This window comes from Danio rerio, chromosome 1 (genome assembly GCF_049306965.1).
Source record: "Danio rerio strain Tuebingen ecotype United States chromosome 1, GRCz12tu, whole genome shotgun sequence".
Classification (NCBI taxonomy): Eukaryota; Metazoa; Chordata; class Actinopteri; order Cypriniformes; family Danionidae; genus Danio; species Danio rerio.
In genome coordinates this window covers 19,862,501-19,890,303 of record NC_133176.1, presented here as the reverse complement: position 1 = coordinate 19,890,303, position 27,803 = coordinate 19,862,501, and the positions used below count along the sequence as shown (strand labels likewise).

The following is a 27,803-nucleotide window of genomic DNA, read 5'->3' as shown; positions in this document are numbered from 1 at the left end:
AAAAAGTAAAATCTAGAATGAACATTCGTAGGATGTTTATTTATGTTTTGAGATAAATAAATGTACACTGTAAAAATGCAGGGTTCTGCACAATACATTCATGTTGTCCCAACACAAACTGATTAAGTTAACTGAACATTTTTACCAAATTTATGTGGCTTCAACATAAAAAATTAAGTTGTCCCAATGAAATCTCAAAAATTTTGTGTTGTTTCAGCTTATTTTAAATATGTACTTTAAACAAGTAAAAAAAAAAATAATAATAATACAATTTTTTTTTGAGTTTATGCAGTAGAGGTGCGCAGAGACCGAAGAGGCAATACTTGGGTTTACGGTAGGATAATTTTTTTTTAATAATCACTATGTAGGACCAGTTTTGCAGAACTATTCATAAATTGAGAAAAACGGTGATTAAATGTGGATAATTTTCCATGGCTTTGGCACAAAATAGATTCAGTAATTATTACATAATTCAAATAAGATACTTTTCTTGCTCCATTAGGACTGTAGGGCAAACACATGATCAAAGGGGTGTGCCTACAGACCAGGGGTGCCCAAGCTCGGTCCTGGAGGGCCAGTGTTCTGCAAAGTTTAGCTTCAACTTCCTTCAACACTTTCCAGGAAGTTTTAGTATACCTAAAACGAGCTTGATTAGCTGGTTCAGGTATGTTTAATTGGGGTTGGAACTAAAATATGCAGGACACTGACCCTCCAGGATCAAGTTTGGGCCCCCTTGCTACAGACCATTGTAATTGCACTGGCTATGCAGCCAGTGCAATATGGCTATATATCGGTACTGGCGGGAGGTGTGCGTTGGCATAAGGCCGCAGGCCGAGTGTCCCAAAAGCGATAATATACAGCCACATCGTACTACTATTTGTGTGATGTTGTGTTTATACAACCGTTTGATAGCATAATCATGTATATAAAAAAGAAAATGAAACACAGAGAGTCTCAGAAGTAGAGGAACTACTTTCTTCCACCATTTACTCAAATCTGTAGCGTCAGAACAATGACGTCAGAACAGTAGAACCGTTGCTACTTCACACGCGTCACTTTAGAGCTAATCTTTGAATGATTCTCTAGCATAATGTCTAAAGTGATGACAAAATAGGTGATTTTGCTCACATTTTAAGATTATATAGCTGAACGGTATGAAATGCCTCTGAGATTTCCCAGTATTTCTCTGTTGCAATTGGGAGATCACAATAATTAATTAGTGTTTGCCAAAGCAAAGCAAACACTACCAGATTACTATGATATAAGTACAGCATTACAACATACAGTTTTTTCTCCCCTAAGGATGTATTATTTTCCCTCTGTCGCCATCTTGTGGTGGAATGCAACTATCTTTGCTCTGCTCAATAATAGGCTAATGGCCTTTGGACTGCTGAATCTTTGAAATTTTGAATATTTTTAAAAACGCAAATCCTTATGGATAAACAACTTCATTCTCGCCTAAAAAACTCTCAAAAGTACATTATGTTGTCCAACAGCTGCAATTTTTGTCAAACTGTTGAGAGTTTATTGATTTACTGTCATTCTATGTGGGCGGAGTAATACAGAAGGGTGAGGAGGTTCCACGAGTGCTGATATTGCAGAATATTGCACAACTATCAGCACAATATTTTTTTTCTTTTATACTATGTTCATTTATCTTAGTACAGTGCATTTATTTAGAGAATTTTAAGATTTTGAACTTATTTTTTAAACATTATTTTTTTCCAGACTTTTACACAGATCCCCTAACATGCCTATAAAACAAAGCAAACACTCAACTACTGAGAAGTCATTCACCCCCTCCTGTCACATATCTCAGTGAAACAGCAAATCCATGAGTACACTCTTAACCTTCCTGTCGTGTTCGGGTCAAATCTGACTGAATTACAACTTAATCACTCATGAATATTATGTTTTACATCTGATTGCCTTAAGATATACTCCACACTATGAATTTGAACAAATAAAAGTGATGATCATCTCTTTTTGAGTTTTGAGTGTTTTAATCAACCTTGTTACACCTGTGGTGTTCCCGGTCAAAAGTGACCGCCATAGAAAATGAATGGGTATCCAAACTATATTTATTCATCAGACAGAAAATATACCCACACACACTACCCCAACACACTCACTCACTCACTTACTCACTGACACATTTCAGACTGAACAATGTCTTTTGCAGGTACACATCTCTTTTACACGCTTATGTGCTGATCCTCCAGCTTGATCTCACAAGGAAACATAACTATTTTATGTTTTCTCAGTTAAGTGGCTAGTTCATATGAGTTTGGTTGTACAAAATTGTATGATTTTTAAAAGGAGCCATGGTTCCCAACCCCATCCCTAAACCCAATCGTCATTGAGGATAAGCAAATTGTACAATACTGTATGAATGAGATCGTACAAATAAGTTATGAATTGCCATGAAAGTGTTGGATCCTCCAACGTGAATAAACTTCCTGATAAAACAATGAAGCAATGTATCTTATCTTCACACAGACTAGGTGTCTGTTATGTGAATCAATCTATGTGCGTCTTTCTTTCTTTCTTTCTTTCTTTCTTTCTTTCTTTCTTTCTTTCTTTTTTTCCAATCTCTCAGTCTAGCAGGATCACTTTTAGCTTAGCTTAGCAACAATTATTTTATTATATTAGATAGTTATCATCTTGCTCAAAAATAACCAAAGAATATTTAGTGCTAGTTCTGTGTCAATGCTCACTGTATATACCCTCAGTCACTATTCCTTATGTTAGTACACTTGAAGGACTGAAAATTTGATCACTCATAACACAGGAAAAGATAGCATTTGTCTGTGCTTTGCTGGTTGATAAATCATTCAGATGGATTAAAATTTACATTTCTTTGGTCAGACCCTTTGATAGTTATTTTAGCAAGCTGTCTGTTAGTAATGAAACAAAGTATTTTGATTTCTGTCATCTATTGTTTATTTTGTAATATATTTTCAGCGCCTAATTTTATTTTCATTGCAGTTATTTTATGTCTAATTCTGTAAATTCATGTTAAACACTACTTTGAGAGCAGCTAAAGAATGTTAAATAGAAATTTGGTGGAGAAAAATGATTTTTGTGCTATTATAAGAGCAATTAAAACACTAAAGTAAGGGGCAGGATGTGAACACGACAGGAGGGTTGGTGCCATACTTAAGGTGCTTTTTAAAAAAAAAAATTGTTTCTCTTTCCTTCAGTGATTCTGTTTGTTAACAGTAGGTTCAAAGACTAATCGAATCTGTGTGGTAGGTCTGGTGCAGTATTTGCACAGTACCATACCCTTCTCCACAACCTAACATGGACCCTGAGGTTCACCTTTCAAAAAATAATGTCTTTCTGCCAAATATTGGTCACATTTATATATATATATATGTATATATATATGTATATATATATATATATATATATATATATATATATATATATATATATATATATATATATATATATATATATATATATATATATATATATATAAACTGTGGTCTTTTGAACACTGCAACCTGGTCTATAATTTGCTTCACTTTCTTCAAACCTCTGTAGTCTGGATATACTGTACTTTAACTCTATCTTTACAGCAGGGCTGTCAAACTTGCACAGCCACAGCCTTGCAGAGTTTAGATACAACCCTGCTTCATAACTGGTTTTAAACAAGCATGACAGACTCAAATAGTTTGATCGGGTGAGTTTAAATAGGGTTCAACTGTGCAGAGCTATGGCCCTCCAGGTATTGAGATTGACACCAATGCTTTACAGAAAGTATATGATGTGAGTTTGAATCTCTTCACCGGACCAAACTCTTATGATTTGATTTTCCCTCATCCAGCAGAAACTTTGTGTATGTACTGTACATGATAAATACTTCAAAGAAATGTCTGTGAATCCTCTTAGATGTATGGAAACATCATTTATTGGCTTTCACCATAGGGCTCCCTCTGGCATTCATATAGTTGCAGGAAAAGTATATGAATCCTTTGGATGTACATGGATTTCTTCATTAAAGTTGGCATGAAATGGAAGTTGGAATAGTTTTCCTTCTTCCAAAAAAAAATGTCTGAATGACTTTCTGAAAAAAAAAGAAATGAACAGTAAGGCTTATATTATTAGTTTTACTTTTATATAAACTAATAACTTGTTTCATTTCTAGTGTTAGAGCAAATTCTTTCATGGATAGTTCTTTTCAACTTCATAATTGTGTTCAAATTTGTCCTATTATTCCCATAACTGTGAAGTAAACCATAGTTTCGGGGCATGTAATTGGCTGCTGATGTCACACTTTCATGTGCACAAGAATCTAGTATGAACTAAGAATGAACTAAGGATCAAAGCATAAATTTACATGGTAAGTTGATAATCGGCGACAAAGCCTGACTGTATTTTTGGTCATATATAAACAAAAGGTCATATCAAAATAAGCTAGCTGTTCACAGAGCTCTGTGTCCAAGCTTTCAACAGGACTTGGCACTTGCACATAGTGCCAAAGCTACCAGTACCTAGTTTAAGGACCATGCATCTCTGTTTTTAATTGGTCAGCAAACTTACCTGACCTTACCCCCATAGAAAATATATGGGCTATTGAGAAGAGAAAGATGTGATATGCCAGACCCAACAATGAAGAAGAGCTGAAGACCACTATCAGAGCAACCTGGGCCCTCATAAAACCTAAACAGTATTACAGACTGATGCTATGCCATGCCGTATTACTGCAGTAATTCATGCAAATGAAGCCCCAAGTATTGAGTGCTGTACTCATACTTTTCTTGTTCATAGTTTTGAAATGGCCAAGATTTCAAAAAATTCTTTGTATTGAATTTTTGTATTGGTCTTAAGTAATATTCTAATTTAGCGAGATACTGAATTTGGAAATTTTATGAGTTCTCATCAAAATCATTAAACAAGTTTCACTTCTTGAAATGAATTAGTGAAATTCTAATTAAACACACAGCGGTGTTGAAAATGTTTGCCCCTTACTGGGTTCTTTTTTTTATGTCACATTTTAATGTTTTAGATAATCTGTCAAAGATAATCTGCAATTAAAAAACACATTTTAATGACAATCTAATAATGACGAGAATAACAATACAAAATTGTTGGCTGTGTCTCTGGAATCATTATATTTGAATATTATTACAAAACATGCATGTACTCTTTAGACTTATTTAAAGCTCAATTTTTTGTTCTTCGTCAGTTTGAATCTTGCAATTGCAGGTTTTTGTGGAATGATCACTTTTACATGGTTTGTGCTTTTGTGTGACGGATTCTGTGGAACTATTCAATTCCCAAAAGTGTTCAACAGAAAATGTTCTGCTGTTTTTGTTCTGATTAAGTGATATTTAGAAGAAAATAAAAAAATCTCAATGGTGATTACATCTAACAGTGTCCATGTGACGTGACGCTGCAACATGCGATAAAAAAATCTTTCCCATGTTAAAAGGAGTTATTGTCCTAAGTACCATCCATGACAGCGAGGCACAAAAATAATATTTTAGAAACGGTTTCTATTTCTGTGACTTCACAGATTTTCTTCCGTTATGGTGAGGAGGGGATTGTCTCCTGCGAGTCAATGTGTTTGTACGAAAAATATCAATTTAAAATGTTATTTACAGTTTGTGTAAGTTCTGTTAACTGTTTGTTTGCTAAGCAAATTGCTGTTTAGCATTGATAGCAATTTGCTTAGCAATCATCATATACCATCATATGATCATTGAGTTGAAACATTGTAACCTATCAGACAATTGGTAGAAGTATTACAAAACTGTTTATAAAGTTTTAAATATAGACCTTTTTTTCTTAAAATGCACTGAATGTCTACAAAAGATCTCATGAGCTATGTGGGCTACTTTGTCACTTTGTTTTTACCTTTTTGACTGAAAGAACACCTATCCCGAGAGGGTGAGTATGTAATCAGCTAATTTTCATTTTTGGGTTAACCAACCCTTTAACCGCTTTTTTTCTTCTTTTTCTTTTCAAAATCTTCTTCAAAAGCATCTAAAATGTTTCCCAGCAAACCGATTCAGACATGTGCACTGAAAATGAAGGATACGAGTCGTCATGGACATGCAGCAGAGGGCGCTCCTGCATCATTATTGTAGTGAACAGCTCATCAAAAGGTGAAGTGCAGTGGAAAACAGCTGTAGAGAGATGAATCCTCAGTCCTCAGTATCAATCTATAACTTCATCATTGGTTGTTACATTGTATAACATAACATAAATATACTAATTTGTCCCTTTAGTGCCACTTTAAGTGTGCATTATGCTTATGCCAGTCAATCACGAGCAGATGACAAAGTTCACAATGTTTCAATAAGGAATCAAAATTAATCTAGAGGTCAAAGATAGGTCAAAAACAATAACATCAGTTGATCACCGATACGGGCATTGGGTCAGATGTTTGTACATGTGAATGTGAATATCAAATTCAGTTTGGCGTGAGGACAAGATCAGATTATTTTATTGTCTCGTGGTTTTGAGCATAAGGTAGGTTATTATTTATTAATGTGGCTTACGGTTTATGACCCTCATGTGTTCCTCCTGGAGCCACACAGACACACATGCAGAGACACACACACAAACAAATAGAGTCTCAAATGGGTGATGGCGTCCTGTGGCTGTGACAGGTGGGTAAAGGCTTAAGAGTTCACAGTGCTGTCTTTGTCTCACACATGGTGTGATTTTGAGATTAAAATAAACCAGACTGACAACATTAGGCTCATCAAATTATTGCTCTTAGCATTAAAATAATAAACAGCATTAAACACTTTCACATAACTCTACTGTCAAATAGTTATAGAAGGTAAAATGCAGAGTGAAACATTAGCAACATTAGCATTAGCGATGCCTGCTGTCTGCTACAACTGTAGCCTACCGTAAACAAAGGATATTAACAGTTTCACTTTAGAGTTTCACCACATCTCAAAAAGTTTTAAAACATTTTGAGCAAGTCTGCTTTAGACAACACTTCTCATGTGAATGAATGCATTCAGACAACAACAAAAAGCCACCCACTCTCTGTCTACTGACCTAATTCTTAAACATTACAGGACATGTTGTTGAAGTGCACTTGTTAGACAGGATTTGAACTTTGCTGTCTGAAATCATAAATTTGATTTTGAATGCAAAAAATGTAGAAGCTCAATGTTCTCTTGAAGTCTTATTTGTTACAAGAACATTCAGGGTTTGGGATGTTTTATGGCAGAACAGTAGCAAAAATGATACTTTCCTGTTTTCTTTCATGCTCAAATTGCATCAAATTGTTAGTTAGATCAGAAAAAGCCCTTACATTCACAGAGTCTACCCTCAAAGAAAATGGACAGATGAGAATAAAACACCAGGTGTAGATAGGAATGTGTCTCTTGTCTGTTTGAAGCAAGGTGCCCATGTCAGGATGATGTTATACCTAAACCATCATGAAGTACCAGTAACCCTTTCACAAAAAAAAATGCTTGTTCCTCAGATCAGATTTCACGTTGACTTAAAAACACATCAGATATCGAAAGAGTTGGTAAGACTGAATTGTTAAAAGAATGGTTTGAGGTTAAAAAAGTATACATTCTTAAAGGGATAGTTCGCTCAAAAAATTTAAATCTGTTGTCATTTATTTACCCTTACGATATGTTACAATACCCTTACAAGTCTTTCTCCAGTTTTTCTTTTATTTCTTGGACAAAGAATTGCGAACCCAAATTAGTTAGTTCTGTTTGTTTGAATTTTATTATTATTAATTATTATTATTTCTTTTATTCTTATTTATTTTTAAAATTCTTTTTATTTTTTATAGAATTTTTTATTTTTGAGGGGTGGACTTTAAAATCACTTGCAAAATACATTTAACTTTCTTACATTACACCCAGGGCTTAAATTTATTTATTTTTTTCTCCAATTTGAGTAAAAAACTTAATTGATGAAAATGGCTTATAAATTTGTTAATGTCAACAATAGACAAAAATATTTCCAAAGTGAAGTTTCCATGTGGGATTCTTCCAAAACAAAAGCTCTGTGTTGTAATATTTAAAGGTTGTGTATTTAAGTTTTTGACTCTTCTAAAGCATAGAAATACCAGAATATGTTTGCAGATATTTAAAAAAACATGCTAAGTGAAAATTCTTGTTAATCTGAAAAACAATGCTGAAGTCTCGTATTCTGCTTTGAAAATGTGTGTTACATGCCAGAGCATCTGTCTTTTTTTTTTTTTTTTTGGTTCTTTTAAACTGCTCACTGCCACTTTAGCCAATTATATTTCAGCACCCTGGGTTGCCTTGGTGGAAAAACGTGTATTTCATTCATTCAGTCCGAGAGGTTCTCAAAGCATGCATCAGTGACCAAAATGTGACCTCCGGTGGACAGTAGCAGACTCCAAAATGAGATGCAGATTCAGAGTTCCACCAGAGGTGGTTATTAATTAGCAAATAATATAAATATTATGAATGTAAACATTAGATGAGCAGGTTACATTGTAACCCCATGTCCTAATAACACACTGCATGACGAGAGTTGCAGTGATAAGCAATTTGGCTGTTTGCACCAGACGAAACGTGAAAGAAATTTAAAAAAAGCCATCCAGACACACAGAATAGTGCACTTACTGCACTTAAACGCAATTGTAAGGTTTATAATTGAATTAATACATAATAAACCTCTTTAACATTATTTAATGTACATGCTGAATCACTGATATGTGTTGGCTTTTACTGAGTTACAGTTCTAAAGTTCAATTACAAATGGTTTATTTAGTTAACTATTATGACTGCAATTCTATGCCAAATAATAGAGCGCACCGGTGATGTTTACGCGCGAGGAGAAGTGAATCGAGAGAAGACTACAGACCTACACGTGAGGAAACTAGTGCTAGAGTGGGAAAATGGGTGCTTTGTGAGCTCGTTGTAAACTCTCAATGTACGCTCTCGCGGGGTTATATGTCCCACTGCCCGCACGTGCGTGATTAGTTATCTTGCTTGCTTGCTCGGTGACTATTTTCTCTGCTCACGCAAGACTTTTTGGATTTTTGTCTTGGGATGGGACATGGTTTTATTGTTATCTCCAACGCTATTTGTTATCCTCTATTTCTGCTGATCCAGCACGCACGTGCACTAGTTTCCTCACGTGTAGGTCTGTAATCTTCTCACGGTTCACTTCTCCTTGCACTTAAACATCACTAGTGCACTTGATTATTTTTGGTATTTAGACTCGCTACTGTTGGTCCTCAATCTGGCAACCTGCGCTTGCGCTTGCGTGTTTTGATCCAGGAATGCAATACCTAGTTTAACCACTGGATGTCAAACTTGCATACTGCACCTTAAAGCAAAGAAAAAGCAATGAAAAAAGTTTATAATAATAATAATAATAATAATAATAATAATAATAATAATATTAATTATAATTAAGTGTTTCCCCAATTAGTTTAGCTAGTTTGATAATAAAAAATAAGGCACAAATATTCCAACCACAAAAACACAAGTGTAACTGTCTCAAAATACAGTATTTTGGAAAATAAATTAAATATATTGCAATCAGAAGAAACATTAAAATATGAATTCATATTTTTTTTGCAACAAGATGCATCAGAAGGTTAAATCTTAATACACTGACATTGCCCTGACATTTCACCCCTCTTTCACCCTCGCTTTCACATTCCCTCCTCAGGAACTTATCATGCTCAGCAAATCTGAAACATGTATTTTTGAACTGAATGAATAGTCTATTCAGTTGAAAATCTTTCACAGTTAAGTCTCCCTTCAGACCACCTGACAGTTGGGAGAGAGACAGAGCGAGAGCGAGACAGCATTAGTAATTAACTGCTTTCATGACCGGAGCCATTAGCGGCACAGAACTACATTAAAATTGCATCGTAATGGCTGGAGGCAGACAGGCTACTTGAACAGTGGATACATCTGAGTTCTGCTGGGGGTTCAGTGCTGATGGGACATCACCAGCTGAAGTTTTTGAACTAAAGACGAGTCGACAGCCAGCTCTCCATGAGATGTTTTAAGTGTTTAGGTTACAGTCACAAAAGGGGATGAGACTGTATGAGTGTGGTTATAGGATCCTCGTTTGCTCTCACACTACCCTATTATTTTAATATTTGTTCAGTATGAAATAATTTCAGGCCATTGTTTTGTTAAAAATTGCCTTAAATTTTAAATTGAATCTAATTAACCTAAGTCATTTCAACTTTTACATTACAGTAAAATATCTTCCCCTAGAGTTAAAAATTTTGGCCTTACGTTTGTTTAATTTAATTTTACTTAGGATGTACAATGTAAAGTCAACTTCCTTTATTTATTATTTTTCGGCTTATTTTCCTATTTATCAGGGGTCACCACAGTGGAATGAACCGCCATATGTCATCTGTCATATGTTTTATGCAGCGGATGCCCTTCCAGCTGAAGCCCAGCATTGGTAAACACTCATACCTTCTCACATTCACACACACTCATACACTACGGCCAGTTTTGTTTTACCCAATTCCCTTTTACTGCATGTCTTTGGATTTAAGGGGAAACCGGAGCACCCAGAGGAAAGCTATACGCAAACACAGGGAGAACTCCACAGAAACGGCAACTAGTCCAACTGGAACTTGAACCATGATCTTCTTGCTGTGAGGTACCAGTGCTTTACCACTAATGCCCTTCATTTCAACTTAAATATAACATTAAAATAACGTTTTCTTATTTTATACCATTAACATCTGGATTAAGAATGACCAAATATAATTTTCCTGCTTAAAAATTTAAACTTCTCTAGTTACAATGTTTACTAAGAAAAAAAAAGAACATTTGCAAGGCCAAATGGCTAGGAAATTTATTTCATTCCACTGTAATATTCAAGGAACTTTCTAATAAGCCAATCACATGGCAGCATCCCAATGCATTTAGGCAGGTAGACATTATCAAACCGATCTGCTGCAGCTCACACTGAGCATAAGAATGGGGAAGAAATGTGATTTAAGTGACTTTGAGCGTGGCATGTTTGTTGTTCCCAGGTGGGCTGGTCTGAGTATTTCAGAAACTGCTGATCTACTGGGATTTTCACACACAACCATCTCTAGGGTTTACAGAGAATGGTCCGAAAAAAAAGAGAAAATATGCAGCAGTTCTGTGGACACTTGTTGATGCCAGAGGTCAGAGGAGAATGGCCAGACTGGTTCTAGCCGATAGAAAGTCAACAGTAACTCAAATAACAATTCGTTACTACCGAGGTATGCAGAAGAGCATGTCTGAATGCACAACACGTTGGACCTTAAGGTGGATGGGCTACAGCATTGGAAGACCACGCGGATGACAATCCTACGAACTGGAAAAAGAGGCTACAATTCACACATGCAGGCTCAACAAAATTGGACAAAAGAAGATTGAAAAAACGCTGCCTGGTCTAATGAGTCTCGATTTCTCCTGTGACATTTGGATAGGGTCAGAATTTGGCGGCAACAGCATGAAAGCATAGATCCATTCTGCCTTGTATCAATGGTTCAGGCTGATGGTGGTGGTGTAATGGTGTGGGGGATATTTTCTTGGCACACTTTGGGACCATTAGTACCAATTGAGCATTGTGTCAACGCCACAGCCCACCTGAGTATTGTTGCTGACCATGTCCATCCCTCTATGACGACAATAGGAATAGGAAAATAAAAGCAAAGCACACTGTTCACAAATTCTACTTTATGTGTGCCTTTAAACTTAACATATTAAGTTGTACTTAATATCAATACACTGTTAGACCTTACCAGGGTTTTTTACAGTAGAATACTGGCAACACTGTTGCCAGCTACTAACTGTAAAAGTTCGGTTACAGTAAGTAACTGGCAACAGTGTTGCCAGTTAATTACTGTAACTGAACCATTACAGTGAGTGGCTGGCAACAGTGTTGCCAGTTTTCTACTGTAACTGAACCATTACAGTGAGTGGCTGGCAACAGTGTTGCCAGTTATTTACTGTAACTGAACCAATACAGTGAGTAGCTGGCAACAGTGTTGCCAGTTAATTACTGTAATAGAGCAGCAGTGGTAACTAACTGGAAACTGTGTAGAGTTAATTACTGTATTGTAGTGTTACAAATCACAGCATTATACTGCATACACATTAATAGTATGTCATATATAGTTATTGTAGTGTTACTAAAATTAATCAGTATTCTTAGCTGTTATTTAAAAATAGAAGACATAACATTTTTTCAGACAAATTAATTTTATTGTTTTGGCACCAAACAAATAAATAACAGAAAATGTTTAACAAAATTAAGAAATCAGCAGATATAAATATTGTCTTACATATTACAGGTCTGCACAGTAAGGCTGCGGTCACACTAATGTTTAAGCATGCTATATTCTGCACTGCGAAGTGGAATTAAACAAAGCGAGTAGTGGAATTAAACAAAATAATTAGAAATTGAAAAAGCAAGCCAGAGAGGTCATGTTTTGATCTTTGATTGGTCTCAAGCAATCACATGATGTGATTTCGCATTTAGCGTTCTCCAAGCTTGAACTTTCCAATGCTGCGAATTGTGAAATTTGTCTCGTGAGCTATCATTCCAGGTCTGCAGTACTCATATGCGTATGAATGGAAGTCTATAGGGAGAAAAGTGCAGTGTGACCGGGACTTTAAGCTGTAACTCTAATTAAACACACCTGATCAAACTAATTAAGGCTTGTTAAAATTCTATAGGTAATGTTGAAGCAGGGTGGGTTCTAAACTCTGCTGCGCTGCAGTTCTCCAGGAACTTGGAGTTTGACCCCATGGTATATAGCAGGGGTGCTCAATCCTGTTCCTGGAGATCTACGTTCCTGCAGATTTCAGTTGCTACCCATATCAAACACACCTGCCTGTAATTATCACGTGGTGTTCAGGTCCTAATTAATTGGTTTAGGTGTGTTTGATATGGATAGCAACTGAAATCTGCAGGAAGGTAGATCTCCAGGAACAGGGGTCCGTTCTTCGTACCTCGCTTAAATGATCTAAGATGATTTGGCAGATCCTGGATCTTTTAATCTTGATAACTGATCTCTCGCTAGTTTGGTTCTCCAAACAAGTTCGCGAATCAGATTAGAATATCTGGATGAACTGATCTGAGATCGCTGCGTTTGTTGTTAAGGACAGATCTATCGATCCTCGAAATCATGATCAGCAATGCAACGATTGGCTGACGGCACAGCAGCGTAATGACATCATCTGATTAATATTCAATTATCCATGTGAGCAAAATTACATCAAATTAGCAGTAAACGGCTTGTTAAATATGACACGCAGTAACTTCACATTTGTTGTGAGCTGCAGGCTTTACACTTTCTTTTGTCAAGACAAGAGTATTCATCATGTATTTCAATGCAAATCAATGTATTTAGTTCTTCATTTAGAAAAGATTTTCTTTATTATAGTAACCGTTTTTTAATCGGTGTAAAGAATAACTGGTTGTTTCCAAAAGCATTTTGATATTGGTAAAGGCGTCTGCAACTTTTGTGAAGCATCACTGGCATATTAACTGTCAAAACATGTTTATGACTGCATATATGTATTATTGCTTTTAAAAAAAGTCACATATTGTGCATTTCTATTATACACAATTTGTACTAAGCGATCTAAAAAGTTCATATCAATAAGTTTTCTCTTTGCACCACCAGGTGGCAGTCTTTGTATTTTTATTTTGAGGGTGCAGATTGCATACGTTTTATTAATATGTATAACTTTATTTATTTTATTAATGACTATAACTTTTATATATATATATAGTTAAAAAATATTTACTATTTTCCCAAGTGTATATAACTTTTACTGTAAGAAAATATCAGAACTCGGTACATACTTTCTGTATTATCTTTGCTTGAACTGAGCCGATCTAATCCTGTTTATATGATTTGAACCTGCTCCCGATCAGGTTTGACCTAGCAGATCTGTTGCCATGACAACAACTCTCGGATCAGCTTTGAAGAACGAAACGATCCTGGATCTTGTCAAATCGTCAATATCCAAATCCAGCTAACTGTAATCCACGTACGAAGAACGGACCCCAGGATTAAGAACCCCTGGTATTAGCAATACTTTTAAAGCAACTGCCAACATTTATCACAATCACATATCCAATAAACACACACACACACAAAGTGCTGCAGTGAAATGTGTTACTCTCTCCTCAATGCTGACCATGCAAAAAAAAAAAAAAAACTGAACAGCAAAAAACACAAAATAAATATTATAAATTTTAAAGTTTTAAATAATTAAAAACTGTGTCAAATCTCAATAAAAAGTTTAAAATAATTGTAGAAAACAAAAATAAAGTTGGCAACACTAAAAAAACCAAAGGATAAAATCTTTTATTATTATAATTATCTCATGACAACAAACTAGGTGGAAACACAGCTCGGAAAAATACTTAGCAACAAACTCACAACCTGGGACTGGACAGGGGAGCTTTTGTGTGTGGATGGCTATGTGTATCATGTTTTTGTGATTCCCTGTGATGATGTGCACATGTTACCTTACTGAGATGATGGTATTTAATTTTGGCTTAGTTGCCAGGAGGTTACATACAACTGTTAGCATCTGTACATTATGGCAGTGTGCAATATCCAATAAATACATATACTGTACTTAAAAGTAATGTAAGAAGTTATATGAGGAGAGGCTAACTAGCTAACAATGTAGCTTTCAAGTACACAGTTCAAGATAACAACAGTATAACTTAAAACACAGCCTTATTTTAGAAACCCTCAAAAACATTTGAACTCATTTTACTTACTCATTGTAGATTCTTATTTAAAACCTAAAACATAACAGACTCTACATCTGAATTGATGGACAAAGCATAGAGCACACTCAACAGTAAACAAATCAAACACCTGGCTCCCTTAAAGGGCCAGCATTTTCTGAAAACTCTTTCTAACACCTTTGTCTTTAGAATAAGACGGACAGCCTGTGGGAGTGTGTGGTGATGCCTAAATCATTGTTTTTTACAGTTATTTACTACACAATCTACAGAGTAACAGTGCAGTTATACTAATTAAACACACCTGATCAAACTAAATCTAAAGGTAGTGTGTTGAAGCAGGGCTGGAACTAAATTCCGCTGGGCTGCGGCCCTTCAGGAGTTTGACATCCCTGGTACATAGCATATTTTCAAAGGAACTGCCTACATTTATCACAATCATGCACATATCATTGAAAAAAAAACAATAAAAATAAAAAAAACTTCATCCAAAGCAAAAAATAAATAATTAATTAATTAATTAATTGAGTCTCTGCAAAAATGTATGTACGTGCTGTTTAAGATATTTTTTAAATAACACATTTTTACTAGTTAATTAGCAAAATACTAATATTCAGCTTAAAGTGCCATTTAAAAGCTTAACTATAGGCTAAACTAGGCAAATTAGATTAATTATATTAAAGTAAACAAAGTTATAAAATGATTGTGATAATTTGGTTGCTCTGTGTGAATATTTTTGCCTTTAAATGCATCTCGTCGATATCTTTACCTTTTAATTAGCTCTGTGACATTGACACATGATACTCAATGTTAAAAACATAAAAGGAACCAAAGAAAACACAATGATGTCTGCAGAGAAATTTAGCTTATCATCAATGCATTGTCTCACTTTCTCCTCAATACTGACCATACATATACCAAAACTGAAAAGTATATATATATATATATATATATATATATATATATATATATATATATATATATATATATATATATATATATATATATATATATATATATATATATATAGCAACATAAAGCATCAGAGTACATGGGGTAATAATGGTTGAGCAGTAATTTACCATTTATTATCACAGTAACTATCTGTAATGGATACATAAAGTAAATTACTGTAATTTATTCTTTGCACTACAAAATTTCATACAAATCCTGCTCCTTTTACAGTAAAATACTGTTTCCTTTTATTACAGCAAAACACTGGCTATTTTACAGTTATTTACTGCATAATCTACAGTAAGGGTTAACAGTGTAGATTAAATAGAAAAAAAGCATATGTTTCCATTACTTTTTTACGATGACTTGATTAAAATCCCTATTCATCAGAACATTACTAAGGAGATGATGCTATATTCTTTTGAGATATAAAATTTGCCTATACATTACATGTGGCGGCACACAGCACATTGTGGCCATGTTTTTACTCTGTGCTCAATGTATTTCACACAGCGTGATGCTTGATTAAATGCTCAGTGTGATAGCATTCAATCATTAGGATCATCTAACAGTATGCCGTAAATTACGTTAATGATGTACTGTAATTTTACATGCTTCAGTCAGAAAAAAAAAATCTTAAGCATTTGAATAATTGCATGTCTTAAACCCATTAAGACTTTCACAGCTCTAGTTTATCTCAAAAAAAAAAAATAAAAGACATTCACTTTGAAATCTTCACAGAATTTACCTCTCAGTGTAACTTGAATGGAACTGCATTCATGGTATTGCCAACAAAAGCACATTTTGGATAAAATGTGTGCACTTTCATTTTTCTTTTTTTTTACCCAAGATGTGCAATGTAATGTCATACATGCTACATTTGATGATCTTACTATTTAATGTATATTATGTAAATTGTAAATAACAACAGCAATAACAATACAATTAAAATAAAAACCATGGGTTTTTAATGCAGTTTTTTTTAATTAGTATTGATAAAAATCCCACCATTACATGTACAGCGTAGCACAAATTATATTATAATAAAATAATAATAATAATAATAAAATTATATAATAAAATAATAACAATAGTAATAAAAAATAAATCAAGAATTAAGAGAACCTCCAGAGAATGATCCAATGTTATTGATATTGACTGATATTGATTCCACTTGGTTGTCATAACACATGAACAAGTACAATTCAACAAAATGCTAGGTTTAGGGCTAATCAGGAGTGCAGTCGCAGCAAGTATAGGTACAAGTTATAAGTGTAATTATAGAAAACTATGGGTAATATTTACAGATGGATGAATAACATATAAAAGTTGTATTAACTCAGAGATTTACAAATAGAAAAACAAATTGCACATGTTACTGTTAATAATCAGGAATATGCAGATAGATATGAGCATAATATATAGGTTGTAATTTGCTAGATATGTAGATATGTATACCATACATTTACAAATGTATATGTAAAGTGGTGGGTGGCACAGTGGCTCAGTGGTTAGCACTGTCCCCTCACAGTTAGAAGGTCACTGTTTTGAGTCCCGGCGGGGCCAGCTGGTATTTCTGTGTGGAGTTTGCATGTTCTCCCCATATTCGTGTAGGTTTACTCAAGGTGCTCAGGTTTCCCTCACAGTCCAAAGATAAGCAATAGAGGTGCATTGGGTAAACAAAATTGGCCTTAGTGTATGAGTGTTTGTGTGAATGCAAGAGTATATGGGTGTTTTTCAGTGCTGGGTTGCAGCTGGAATGGCATCCACTGCTTAAAACATATGCTAGAATAGTTGGTGGTTCATTCCACTATGGTGACCCCTGATAAATAAGGGACTAAGCGAAGGAAAATTAATGATTGTGCAGTGGATATGTACATTTACAAGTGGATATGTGCAGTGAAGTGCAATGATTATGTGCTTTATTAGGTGTGCAAAAATGAATAGGGAAATGGTTATGATGAGAGTGTAGGGGTGTATGAGGTGGGCAAAAGACTTAGTGTTCAATAGGGAGACAGCTCTGGGAAAAATAGCTATTTCTCAGTTTGCTGGTTCTTGTCCAGGGGAACTTGAAGCACCAGGTTAGCGGAGTCCTTAGGAAAACTGCATACTCAACGCAGACAGTGTTTCTTCTGGACAGTCTTAATGGCTATGCATGTTCTCAATGAGTCCCTGTGATGCTATTCTGGGCAGTTTTCACCACCCGCTCCAGTGCCTTATGCTCAGCATCAGTGCAGTTCACATACCATACTGTGACACAATTGGTTATGCTCTCTATAGTGCATTGATAGATGCTCACTAGGATGGTTGAGGACAACTGGTTCTTCTTTAGTTGTCTTAAGAAGAAGAGGCGCTAGTGAGCCTTCTTGACCAGGCTGAAGGAGATGGTGGGCCTCTGAAATGGGGTCATCCCATTGATATGGATGGGAAAATAGAGCCTCTTCTTACTTTTCTGAAGTCTGCGTGGTGTTAAAGAGCAGATTATTGTGTCCAAGTGCCAGATGTTGTATCTCCTCCTTATAGTATAGATTTTGTTGTCTCATCGTTGTTGCTGACCAGACCGATCACCATAGTATCATCTGCCAACTAAATTACGGTGTTCAAATCAAATCAAATCAAATCACTTTTATTGTCACATTATCAGCAGCAGCACATGTGCTGTGAAGAGTGAAAAGCTTAGGTGCTGGCTACAGACAGTGCAAATACAGCGACAGTGCAAAAAACAGACAGTGCAAAATACAGACAATGTAAATTTGGCAATGTTGACAGTTGACAATGTTACATTTACACATGAATCTGCAGTCTTGGGTAAAGAGAGAGTAGAGGAAGGGGTTTAGCTCGTAGCCCTGTGGTACACCAGTGTTGGGGTGTTATGACGGTAGTGGTGCAGATGTGACCTGATCTAACATTCTGGAGTCTGTTTGTCAGAAAGTCCATAACCCAGTTGCAGATTGAGATATTAATGTCTAGGTATCTAAGTTTGATAATTAACTTACAGGGTATGGTAGTATTGAATGCTTAGATAAAGTAACAAATAGCATTTGAGCATAAGTGTTCTTAATGTCCAGGTCTGAGTGCCGAGTGCAGCACAATGGAGTCTGCATTCTCTTAGCCCATTGTAGATAGGAGAGAGTCTTTCAGATGTGCCCGGATCACACAAAGAACTTTATAATGATGTATAGGCTGAAGCAAATACATCTTCCTGTGTCAGCAACCGCTGTTATGTTTGATTAGTTAAGTACACACAGACGTTTCCATTATGTCACTAATGTACATCTAGCAGAATGTTTCCTCTAAAGGTGGAAAAAGGTCAAATAAGTTCATCTCACCATGACCCATGAGATACAATAGTTACCATTTAATAAGGTGGGCAAATAAAAGGTTGTGATTTTGCCATTCTTTTAACAGAAACTGCAGAAATGTCAACTCCTGGAAAGAACATAATGAAAATAGTTTTCTATTGATGTATGTTTTGGGTGTCACTTGGTAGCACGATCACCTCACAGCAAGACAGTCGCTGGTTCGAGCCCGAGCTGGGTCAGTTGACATTTCTGGGGTGTTTCCCAGTGATGGGTTGCAGCTGGAAGGGCATCCGTTGAGTAAAACATATGTTGGATAAGTTGGTGGTTGATTCCACTGTGGCGACCCCTCATTGATAAAGGGACTAAGTTGAAAAGAAAATGAATGAATGAATGAATGAATGAATGAATGAATGTTGTATGTTTATTAGGATAGGAAAATATTTGGCTGAGATACAACTATTTTTGGGCGATGCTGTGGTGCAGTAGGTAGTGCTGTCGCCTCACAGTAAGAAGGTCACTGGTTCGAGCCTCGGCTGGGTCAGTTGGCATTTCTGTGTGGAGTTTGCATGTTCTCCCTGTGTTTCTGTGGGTTTCCTCTGGGTGCTCCGGTTTCCCCCACAGTCCAAAGACATGATAGATGAATTGGGTAAGCTAAATTGTCCGTAGTGTATGAGTGTGAATAAGTGCGTATTGATGTTTCCCAGTGATGGGTTGCAGCTGGAAGGGCATCCACTGCGTAAAACATATGCTGGATAAGTTGGCGGTTCATTCCGCTGTGATGATCCCATCCCAGATTAATAAAGAAACTAAGCCGAAGAGAAAATAAATGAATGAATGAATGAATGATAATCTGAGGGTTCAAAAAAAATTAAATTGATGTTATTAGTAACGCATATTACTAATCATAATGATTAGTAATATGAGTGTTTTGATAAACACAACCGGTCAAAAATTTAAGGTCAGCAGGATTTTTAAATGTTTTAAAATAAGCTTCTCCTGCTCACCAAGGCTGCATTTATTTAATAAAAAATACAGAACAAATAGAAACATTGTGAAATGTTATTGCACTAAAAAAAGAACTGTTCAAAACATAGTTTATAATGTAATTTAATAATTTACTTCAGTGATTTTTAATGATGAATTTTCAGCTTCATTACTCCAGTCTTCAGTCACATGATCCTTTAGAAATCACTCTAATATTTCCTATTATCATTATTATTATTAATATTATTATTAAAATAATAATAATTATTATTAATGATAATAATAATAAAAGCAATAATGACTGGACTAATAATTCAATTTAAAACTACTTATAATAAGATATAAATAGATATTTAAAAAAACATAAAAACTTTTTAAACTTTTGACCAGTAGTATATTTACAGTAGGAAATTCACAAAATATCCTCATGGAGCATGATCTTTACCTAAAATAGTAGTCTAATGATTTTGGCATGAAAGAAAAATCTATATTTTTGACCCATACAATGTATTTTTGGCTCTTGCTCAAAATACTTTTGTAACATAAAACTAATTTTGAGCTCCAGAGTCACATTTAATGACTAATAAAAATGACAATAAATAAGAATATAATAATAATAAATCAATGATCAATAACGATTTTAACACAATACCAATTAATCTTTTTATATTCATATTAATATGACAGTTGCAGTTGCCTCCATCTATTCTACACGTACCAGCACGTGCTTTACATTTCCCTGAATGGAAAGACAAAAAAGTGAATAAAAATTCTCTTAGCGCGGATAAATAATAATGAATGAGGGGACGACAGAAGCTCTCACAGCTGGAACGGGTTGAATGAAAGCAACGTTATCGAAGACGACCGCTGGGGGGCAACACACACAACACTTCAGTTAATCACATGTTCACAGGAGCTTTGAAGTTGCCCGTGGATGTCATGTACCAACACTGTGATGGGTGCACGCATAGCCATAAAAGTGCAGACCCCGACACACGAAAGCCCGGACGAGAGAACCGAGGAAAGTTGTCCGGGTCGCACAACTTACCCAAACCTCACGAAGAGATGAGATCCCACCGGAGGAACGCGCGCCACCTAAACTGCACGGTTTATTTCGTTGATTGAGAAAAAGTTTCATGAAGATATACAATGTTTATGAATGGGAGTTCTCTGAACAGCTCTGCACTGGACCCTAGCGAGCAAGCACTTCAGCGGCCGCCCTGGGTCACTACTACTCTCGGGTGTTTCCTCATATTCACTATAGTGGTGGATATTTTGGGAAACCTGCTGGTGATTTTCTCCGTCTACAGAAACAAGAAACTTCGGAACGCAGGTGAGTCGCGCGCGCGATCTGCCTGGCACAGGTGCATTTGCGTTCGACTTGATGTTTATTTTAACACGAACTGTTTTAGGGTGATGTTTTGTAACATGGAGACTGAAGAGTAGACCACACTGACAGGCAGGATTTATGTGGCAGAGCGCGCTTCAGTCTCAAGCGCGCACGTTTCGTGTTTACATGAAATCGCGTCGACATTTCTACACCGTGTGTTTTCTCTATTTAAAATACAGATTTTAATCCAAACGTAACAAAATGGCACTTTATATTACATACTACAAACGTGTCCGTGTTTTTTGCGCACGGCTGTTTGCAAAAGTGCCAGCAGATTGAACATGGATAGCTCACCTGACAGCACTCGCAGCAATATCTTATCAAATGATACGTTGCTTTTGTAATTCCACACTGCACATTCCAGTGCCATTCTATTATGAAGTAATAAACTCCACGTGCTTAATATTTAATCAATAAATAACCTGTAAACATACCTTGTAAAGATTTGTATGACTGTTATGTGTGGACGCCAATGCATGTTTGGTCGAGTCCATCAAATATAAGATAACTCCAAAGATGCTTGAACTCTTATCAGTTCCCAGTTCAGTCATATAATTTCAATTTTTTTTTAAAATGATTTTAAATTAATCAGTAGTGGAACTTTAGGATAATACTTTGAGATCTTAGTAAGATAGATGAGTTCAAATATTATAATGCGATGAGTGATCTCAGTAAACATAACATATACACAAGTAGTAAACATACAGTGGATAGGTGTTCTATTGCAAACAGCAAGATTGGATTTCAGTAACATTCCTAATAAACTTTTCGTTCAAACTTCAAATCCAAGTGCCCTTTAGACCATACCTATTAAGAATCATTTTAAATTTTTACATTTAAATGCCATTTGGTTCTACCAGCTTCCACAGTTGGCAATTTTAGCAATGCTTTTTTATGATTTGTTAGCACTTTTTAAGTGTTTCTCTTTGGTGACAAGCCAGAGGCATAGGTGGTCAAAAACAAAGAACCCCAAAGAATGTGATCCAAGAGACATCTTTATTGAATCATTGAGGAAATGAACAGAAATCAGTCGAGTGATTATACATTACATTTCTTGCCAACATTAAATTAATGATCATTTGCTATTAAGGACCAGTAATTGAATTCAAGATACTCTTATCTAATATTTACAGGTTGATAGACAACATTTCTTTGCATTTAATAATGTGTTTAAATTAGAACTTGTCAGGTAGGACTATGAGGAAGTTTTTGGCTACTGACATTAAAAACTATTAAATATTTGCTCAGGCACTAATAGTTCCAAGAAGAAAATTTCACATCTTTAGAAACATTTCATCTCATGAAATGTTCTCTAGTGTGGAAAAAAAGTGTTTTAATGTATATGAAGAGTTCAGATGCAAAAACATTTAAGTGTTGTCTGAAATCTCAGTCAAAAATAAAAATTTTTTCAGCCTCAGTTGTTTATTAAGAGTTATTTCACTTTAAAGGCAATGAAAATTACTTATTTTTGCCATAAAAGTGAAATTACTGAAACTACACATAAGAGCCTGATGAAAATTCTAATTTTAGAAGAAAAGTTCAGATGGCATTTAGAGGTTTTTGCATCTAAACTCTTCATATATTAAAATAACTTTAACCAAAAGTTTTTTTTAGGAGAACCAAAAATGCATCGCTGGGAAAACCACTTTTGTTTTTAAAAGTGTACAGTGATTATCTTTTAAAAATGTATTAATAATGTACACCAAAAACTATTATCAGAACCATTTTCCATTAGATATTAAATAAGCAGAAATGTTTTCTGCATCTGTGTAATCTCTGGCATATGTATTTTTAGCTCTTGAGTTATTTGTCATGTGTTGTTTGCTAACATGCTGTATGGAAGGAACACCACTATAATAATCATATGTAACATATACTGGTTGATAAACAGAAGTTCTTGATGTTCAATAATATCTTTGAATTTGAACTTGAATTTGTCGCGTAGGGTAATGAGGAATTGTTTGTCTGTTGTTGGAAGCTAAAGTGAAAGACCAGATATTTACTTAGGAAGAGAAAAGAGAACATCAACAAAATGCAGACATTCTTGTAAGAGCACATTACAGAGAGCATGAAAGATTAAACACACATCTTGATAAAATACTTTTGATTATCGCAATGTTTAAAAATGTCTTTAATCAACATCTTTAATCATCACTTTAATTTAATGTAGCTAATCCGAAAGTGTCTCTTTAAAGAAGACGTGAATCATTCAGGCACGAACGGGTTAAATGAATTATTTTGGGAACTCCATATCTGTGTACCTGTCAGCAGTTGCGCTTTGGGTCTTCCCTGTCTTTTGCTGTTTCACTGTTTGAGGTCGTTCAGGCGCGCACCCGATGCTGAGAGGCTGTTTGGCTCTATTAGGGAAAATGAACACACTCGTTGGATTTGATTGACATTCTCTGCCGGATATAAGGCAGTTTATTTTGGCATTCATCTGTCCACATCAGTATTAAGTGCCATGGGATTGTATTTCTTGCCCTGTCAATCACAGAGTGGGAAAATAACACACGGACGGGAAACCTGTCCAAAATCTTAAAATCAGCCGATAAGTGGTGGAAAACGTGACTCAGAGGAACTCGTTAGAAAAAACAGCGGACTCAATTCAATTGAGCTTTGACCCACATTGTGAAAAATTGACATTTTTCCAAGGCGCTCATTAAAGAGACATTCGGGAGAGAGAGAAGTGTATGAAAAAGCGGGACAAATATCCGCGCGCACAAGCTTGTTCTGTTCGCGTGCACGTGCCGGCTGTGCCAAGTTCACGCGCTCCCTTTGCGCTCTTGTAGTTCTCCAAGGGGACATGTGGCTCGTGCTTTCATTCATTTGGTATGACAATTTTAATCCTCCGTTTCATTTTAATCCACAAGAATCAAACAAATCAAATAGCCTATACACATGTTTACGCAATGTAATGCACATGGATAGATACTCTATAGCACTAATGTACCATATGTCCATAAGTATAACTAGAGAAATGATTGATTCTAAAGCAAATGCTCATATTTGTTATTGTATGTATTTTTAGTTCTTGAGTTATTTGGCATGTGTTGTTTGCTAATATATGGGAGGCACATCACTATAGTTGTCATATACAATATTCAGTTAATTTGTTTACAGTGTTGTTGAATTAGAACTCTATTTGTCAGGTTATAAGGAAGTGTTTGGTTACTGTTACAAGATCAGATATTTGCTCAAGAAGATAAAAGATATTATCAAGATGCAGACTTTCTTGTAAAACAAGTTACAGAGTCCATGAAAACATAAGACGCACGCCATGACAAAAATTGTTATTGTTTGTATAAAATGCCTTTAATCCACTAATTTAATCCCCACAAACTTCTTTAATGTTGAATGATGAATATATTCTGCAAACATTTCTATTATAAAATTAGTTATTAGTTTCCCTGTTAGTTTCCAACCCTAAATCACATAAATCTTATATTTGTGTGGGCTAAAAAGGGTCACTTTAAACATTTTGTGTACTTAAGCTCTTTGTGTACGGGAGAAATAAGACAATTTGTAAAGCCTTTGTACATTTTTTCATCTTTACAAGGACACAAAAACATCACCTCACTTCTCATTTTTGCTGATCAGTCAGACAGCACATTTTCCAAATGGCTCTTTTCTTGGCTCTTGCTTCTCATATGTTGGAGTCACACCTGGATTTGGTCCAGCGGCCCAGAGGCAAACCGAGCAGGACAAGATTTTGACCACAGGCCCCCCTTTGGCCACTCTGCACCTGGCCTCACATCTGAAGAAATGCACTGAAAACACACACACACACACACACACACACACACACACACACACACACACACACACACACACACACACACACACACACACACACACACACACACACACACACACACACACACACACACACAAGATGAACAATTACCACAGAGATGCAGGAGGCTTCCAAACACAAAGTCTCTCCTTGCAAAATCAGAGTAATCGAAGCAAATGCCACAACTGCTGTACATATGGCTTTCCTCTAGAGCCAGATGAACGAATGACAGTGTTGGGGGGAGGAAGGACTGTGTGATTGCAGTGCTCACCCGTAATCTGGGACGTCTCTCTCTCTCTCTCGAGTCATTGTACGTGTTGCGGGCAACCAGAGCCTTGTTTTTAGGTCAGAGGAGGATGTGTATAGTCGCTGAGAGCTCTTACTGTATACGCAACCCACAGCAGAGAGATAGACTGTACAATTGGTGCTGCTGTTCGCAAAACAAACTTTTACATCTGTTGAGTGAAGTTTTTGTGTGGACTGAAGTCAGGTATAGTTGGGTGGGGATGTTTTTGAAAAAAAAAACTGTTAAGGTTTGATTTAGGTGGTTTTACACTTTAATGTGATTAATGGTAGAAGGGAATGCATTTGCTGAATAAACTCTGTAGTGAACATCACACCAATGTGACTTATCCGCTGTCTCCATTATGCTTGCCTTGTATAATGTTTGTTAATAAATGACCAATACTACTACAGTCAGCCACTCCAACAACTTGATGGGAAAGCATCTAATTCATATTTTGGATATTTTCTCTAACTTTAAAAAGATGTGCTTTACTTCAGGATGGACAGAATTGGTGCTATTGTGTTCTGCTTGTTTCCAACGTGTGAAAAAATATGAAAATGAATTATAATAATTGTGTTTTTTAAAATCCTTTGTTCAGACTTGATGTTGGGAATTTGGCAGCACTGTGGCTCAGTGGTTAGCACTGTTACCTGACAGCAAGAAGGTCACTGGTTTGAGTCCCAGCTTGGTGAGTTTTCTCACTGTGTGGAGTTTACATGTTTTCCCCATGTTCGCGTGGGTTTCCTCCGGGTGCTCCGGTTTCTATCACAGTCTAAAGACATACGCTTTAGGTGAATTGGATGGACTCAATTGGCCGTAGTGTATGAGTGTGTGTGACTGCAAGATTGTATGTTGTTTCCCAGTGCTGGGTTGTGGCTGGAAGGGCATCCGTGGCATAAAACGTATGCTGGATAAGTTGGTGATTCATTCCGCTGTGGCGACCCCTGATTAATAAAGTGATTAAGCCAAAAAGAAAATGAATAATTAATTCAGCTTTTTTTTCAATTCATTCTTTCAATTAATTGAAAGAATTTGGGATTTTGGGGGCACAGTGGCTCAGTGGTTAGCCTTGTCACCTGACAGCAAGAAGGTCGTTGGTCCGAGTCCCAGCTGGGTAAGTTGGCATTTCTGAGGGGAGTTTGTATGTTCTCCCCATGTTAGCGTGGATTTTCTCGCTGGGTGCCCCTTTTTCCCCCACAGTCCAAAGTGCTATAAGTCAATTGGGTAAGCTAAATTGTCTATAGTGTATGTGTGCTGGATAAGTTGGCGGTGCATTCCACTGTGGTGACCCCTGAAGAATTAAAGAACTAAGCTGAAGAAAAATAAATAAATGAATGAATGAATGAATTTGCGATTTTGATTATTGTTTTAGAATTGCGAGTGAACCTCATAATTTTGAAGTTATGAAGCTAAATTAGTGAGTAGTAATTTTCATAACTTTGTACGCATTCATTCATTTTCTTTTCGGCTTAGTCCCTTTAAAAATCTGGGGTCACCACAGTGGAATGAACTGCCAACTTATCCAGCACATGTTTTACGCAGCGAATGACCCAGCCGAGGCTCAAACTTGCTGTGAGGCGACAGCGCTACCCACTGTGCCACCGTGCTGCTAAAGCATTTATTTAAAATCTAAATCTTTTGTAACATTGTAAAACTTTTGACTTTGTATCTTTTAAAATAAAAATCTCAATCACAGTGCATGAAAAGAGTTATCACTGTGTCATCTTTAAAACACCTTTCAGGAAATTTAGTACAAGGTTGTACAGGTTGAACTTAAGGGACCTTTCACATCTCAATCATTTTTTCAAACATTTCGATGGATCATGATATGAGCTAAAACCCCTGGAAAATTAAACAGTTTACACTTTGACAGATGAGATGAGAGTGTACTTGGACATGTAAAATGTGGGTCCATTTAGAAATTTTGCCTTATGACAACAAACGGAACAAATCAAGCTTAATCCTTTTTTTTTTTTTTTGGAACAAAGCAAACAATCTACATTTGTGAAACATTGTCATATTAAAAGTAATCTTTAATAGCATCCGCAAACAACAGTCTTATAGATTTTATGTTAACCCTCAAACAGGGTTAAAGAATTAGTTCACCCAAAAATGAAAATTCTGTTATTAATTACTGATCCTCATGTCATTCCAATGCCCTGAGACCCTTGTTCATCTGCGGAACACAAATTAAGATATTTTAGATGAAATCCAAGAGCTCTTCAATCCTCCAAAGAAAGCAATGATCTTGAGAAATTCAAAGAGCAGAAAAGCATTGTAAAAACATTAAATGTGACTTTAGTGGTTCAGATGTAATCATATGAAGCTCCAAGAAAACTTTTATTTGCCAAAAAAAAAGCTGTAAAAACAGCCAATGCCTTACTCATCCAGTCAGGG

At 35.9% G+C, this 27,803-nt stretch overlaps 1 protein-coding gene and 1 long non-coding RNA gene across 2 annotated transcripts in view; one reads left to right on the top strand and one right to left on the bottom strand.

Moving 5' to 3' along the window:
- Window positions 1-27,803, bottom strand: part of LOC137490653 (uncharacterized) — a 208,573-nt gene that overhangs the window by 118,623 nt on the left and 62,147 nt on the right. The gene's annotated exons all lie outside the window — the stretch shown is intronic.
- mtnr1aa (melatonin receptor 1A a) overlaps window positions 20,858-27,803 on the top strand; it is a 91,095-nt gene continuing 84,149 nt past the window's right edge. Inside the window, 1 exon segment of the mRNA NM_131393.1 lies at window positions 20,858-21,270. Within this exon segment, the coding sequence (NP_571468.1) occupies window positions 21,087-21,270 (184 nt within the window). The 5' untranslated portion in view covers window positions 20,858-21,086.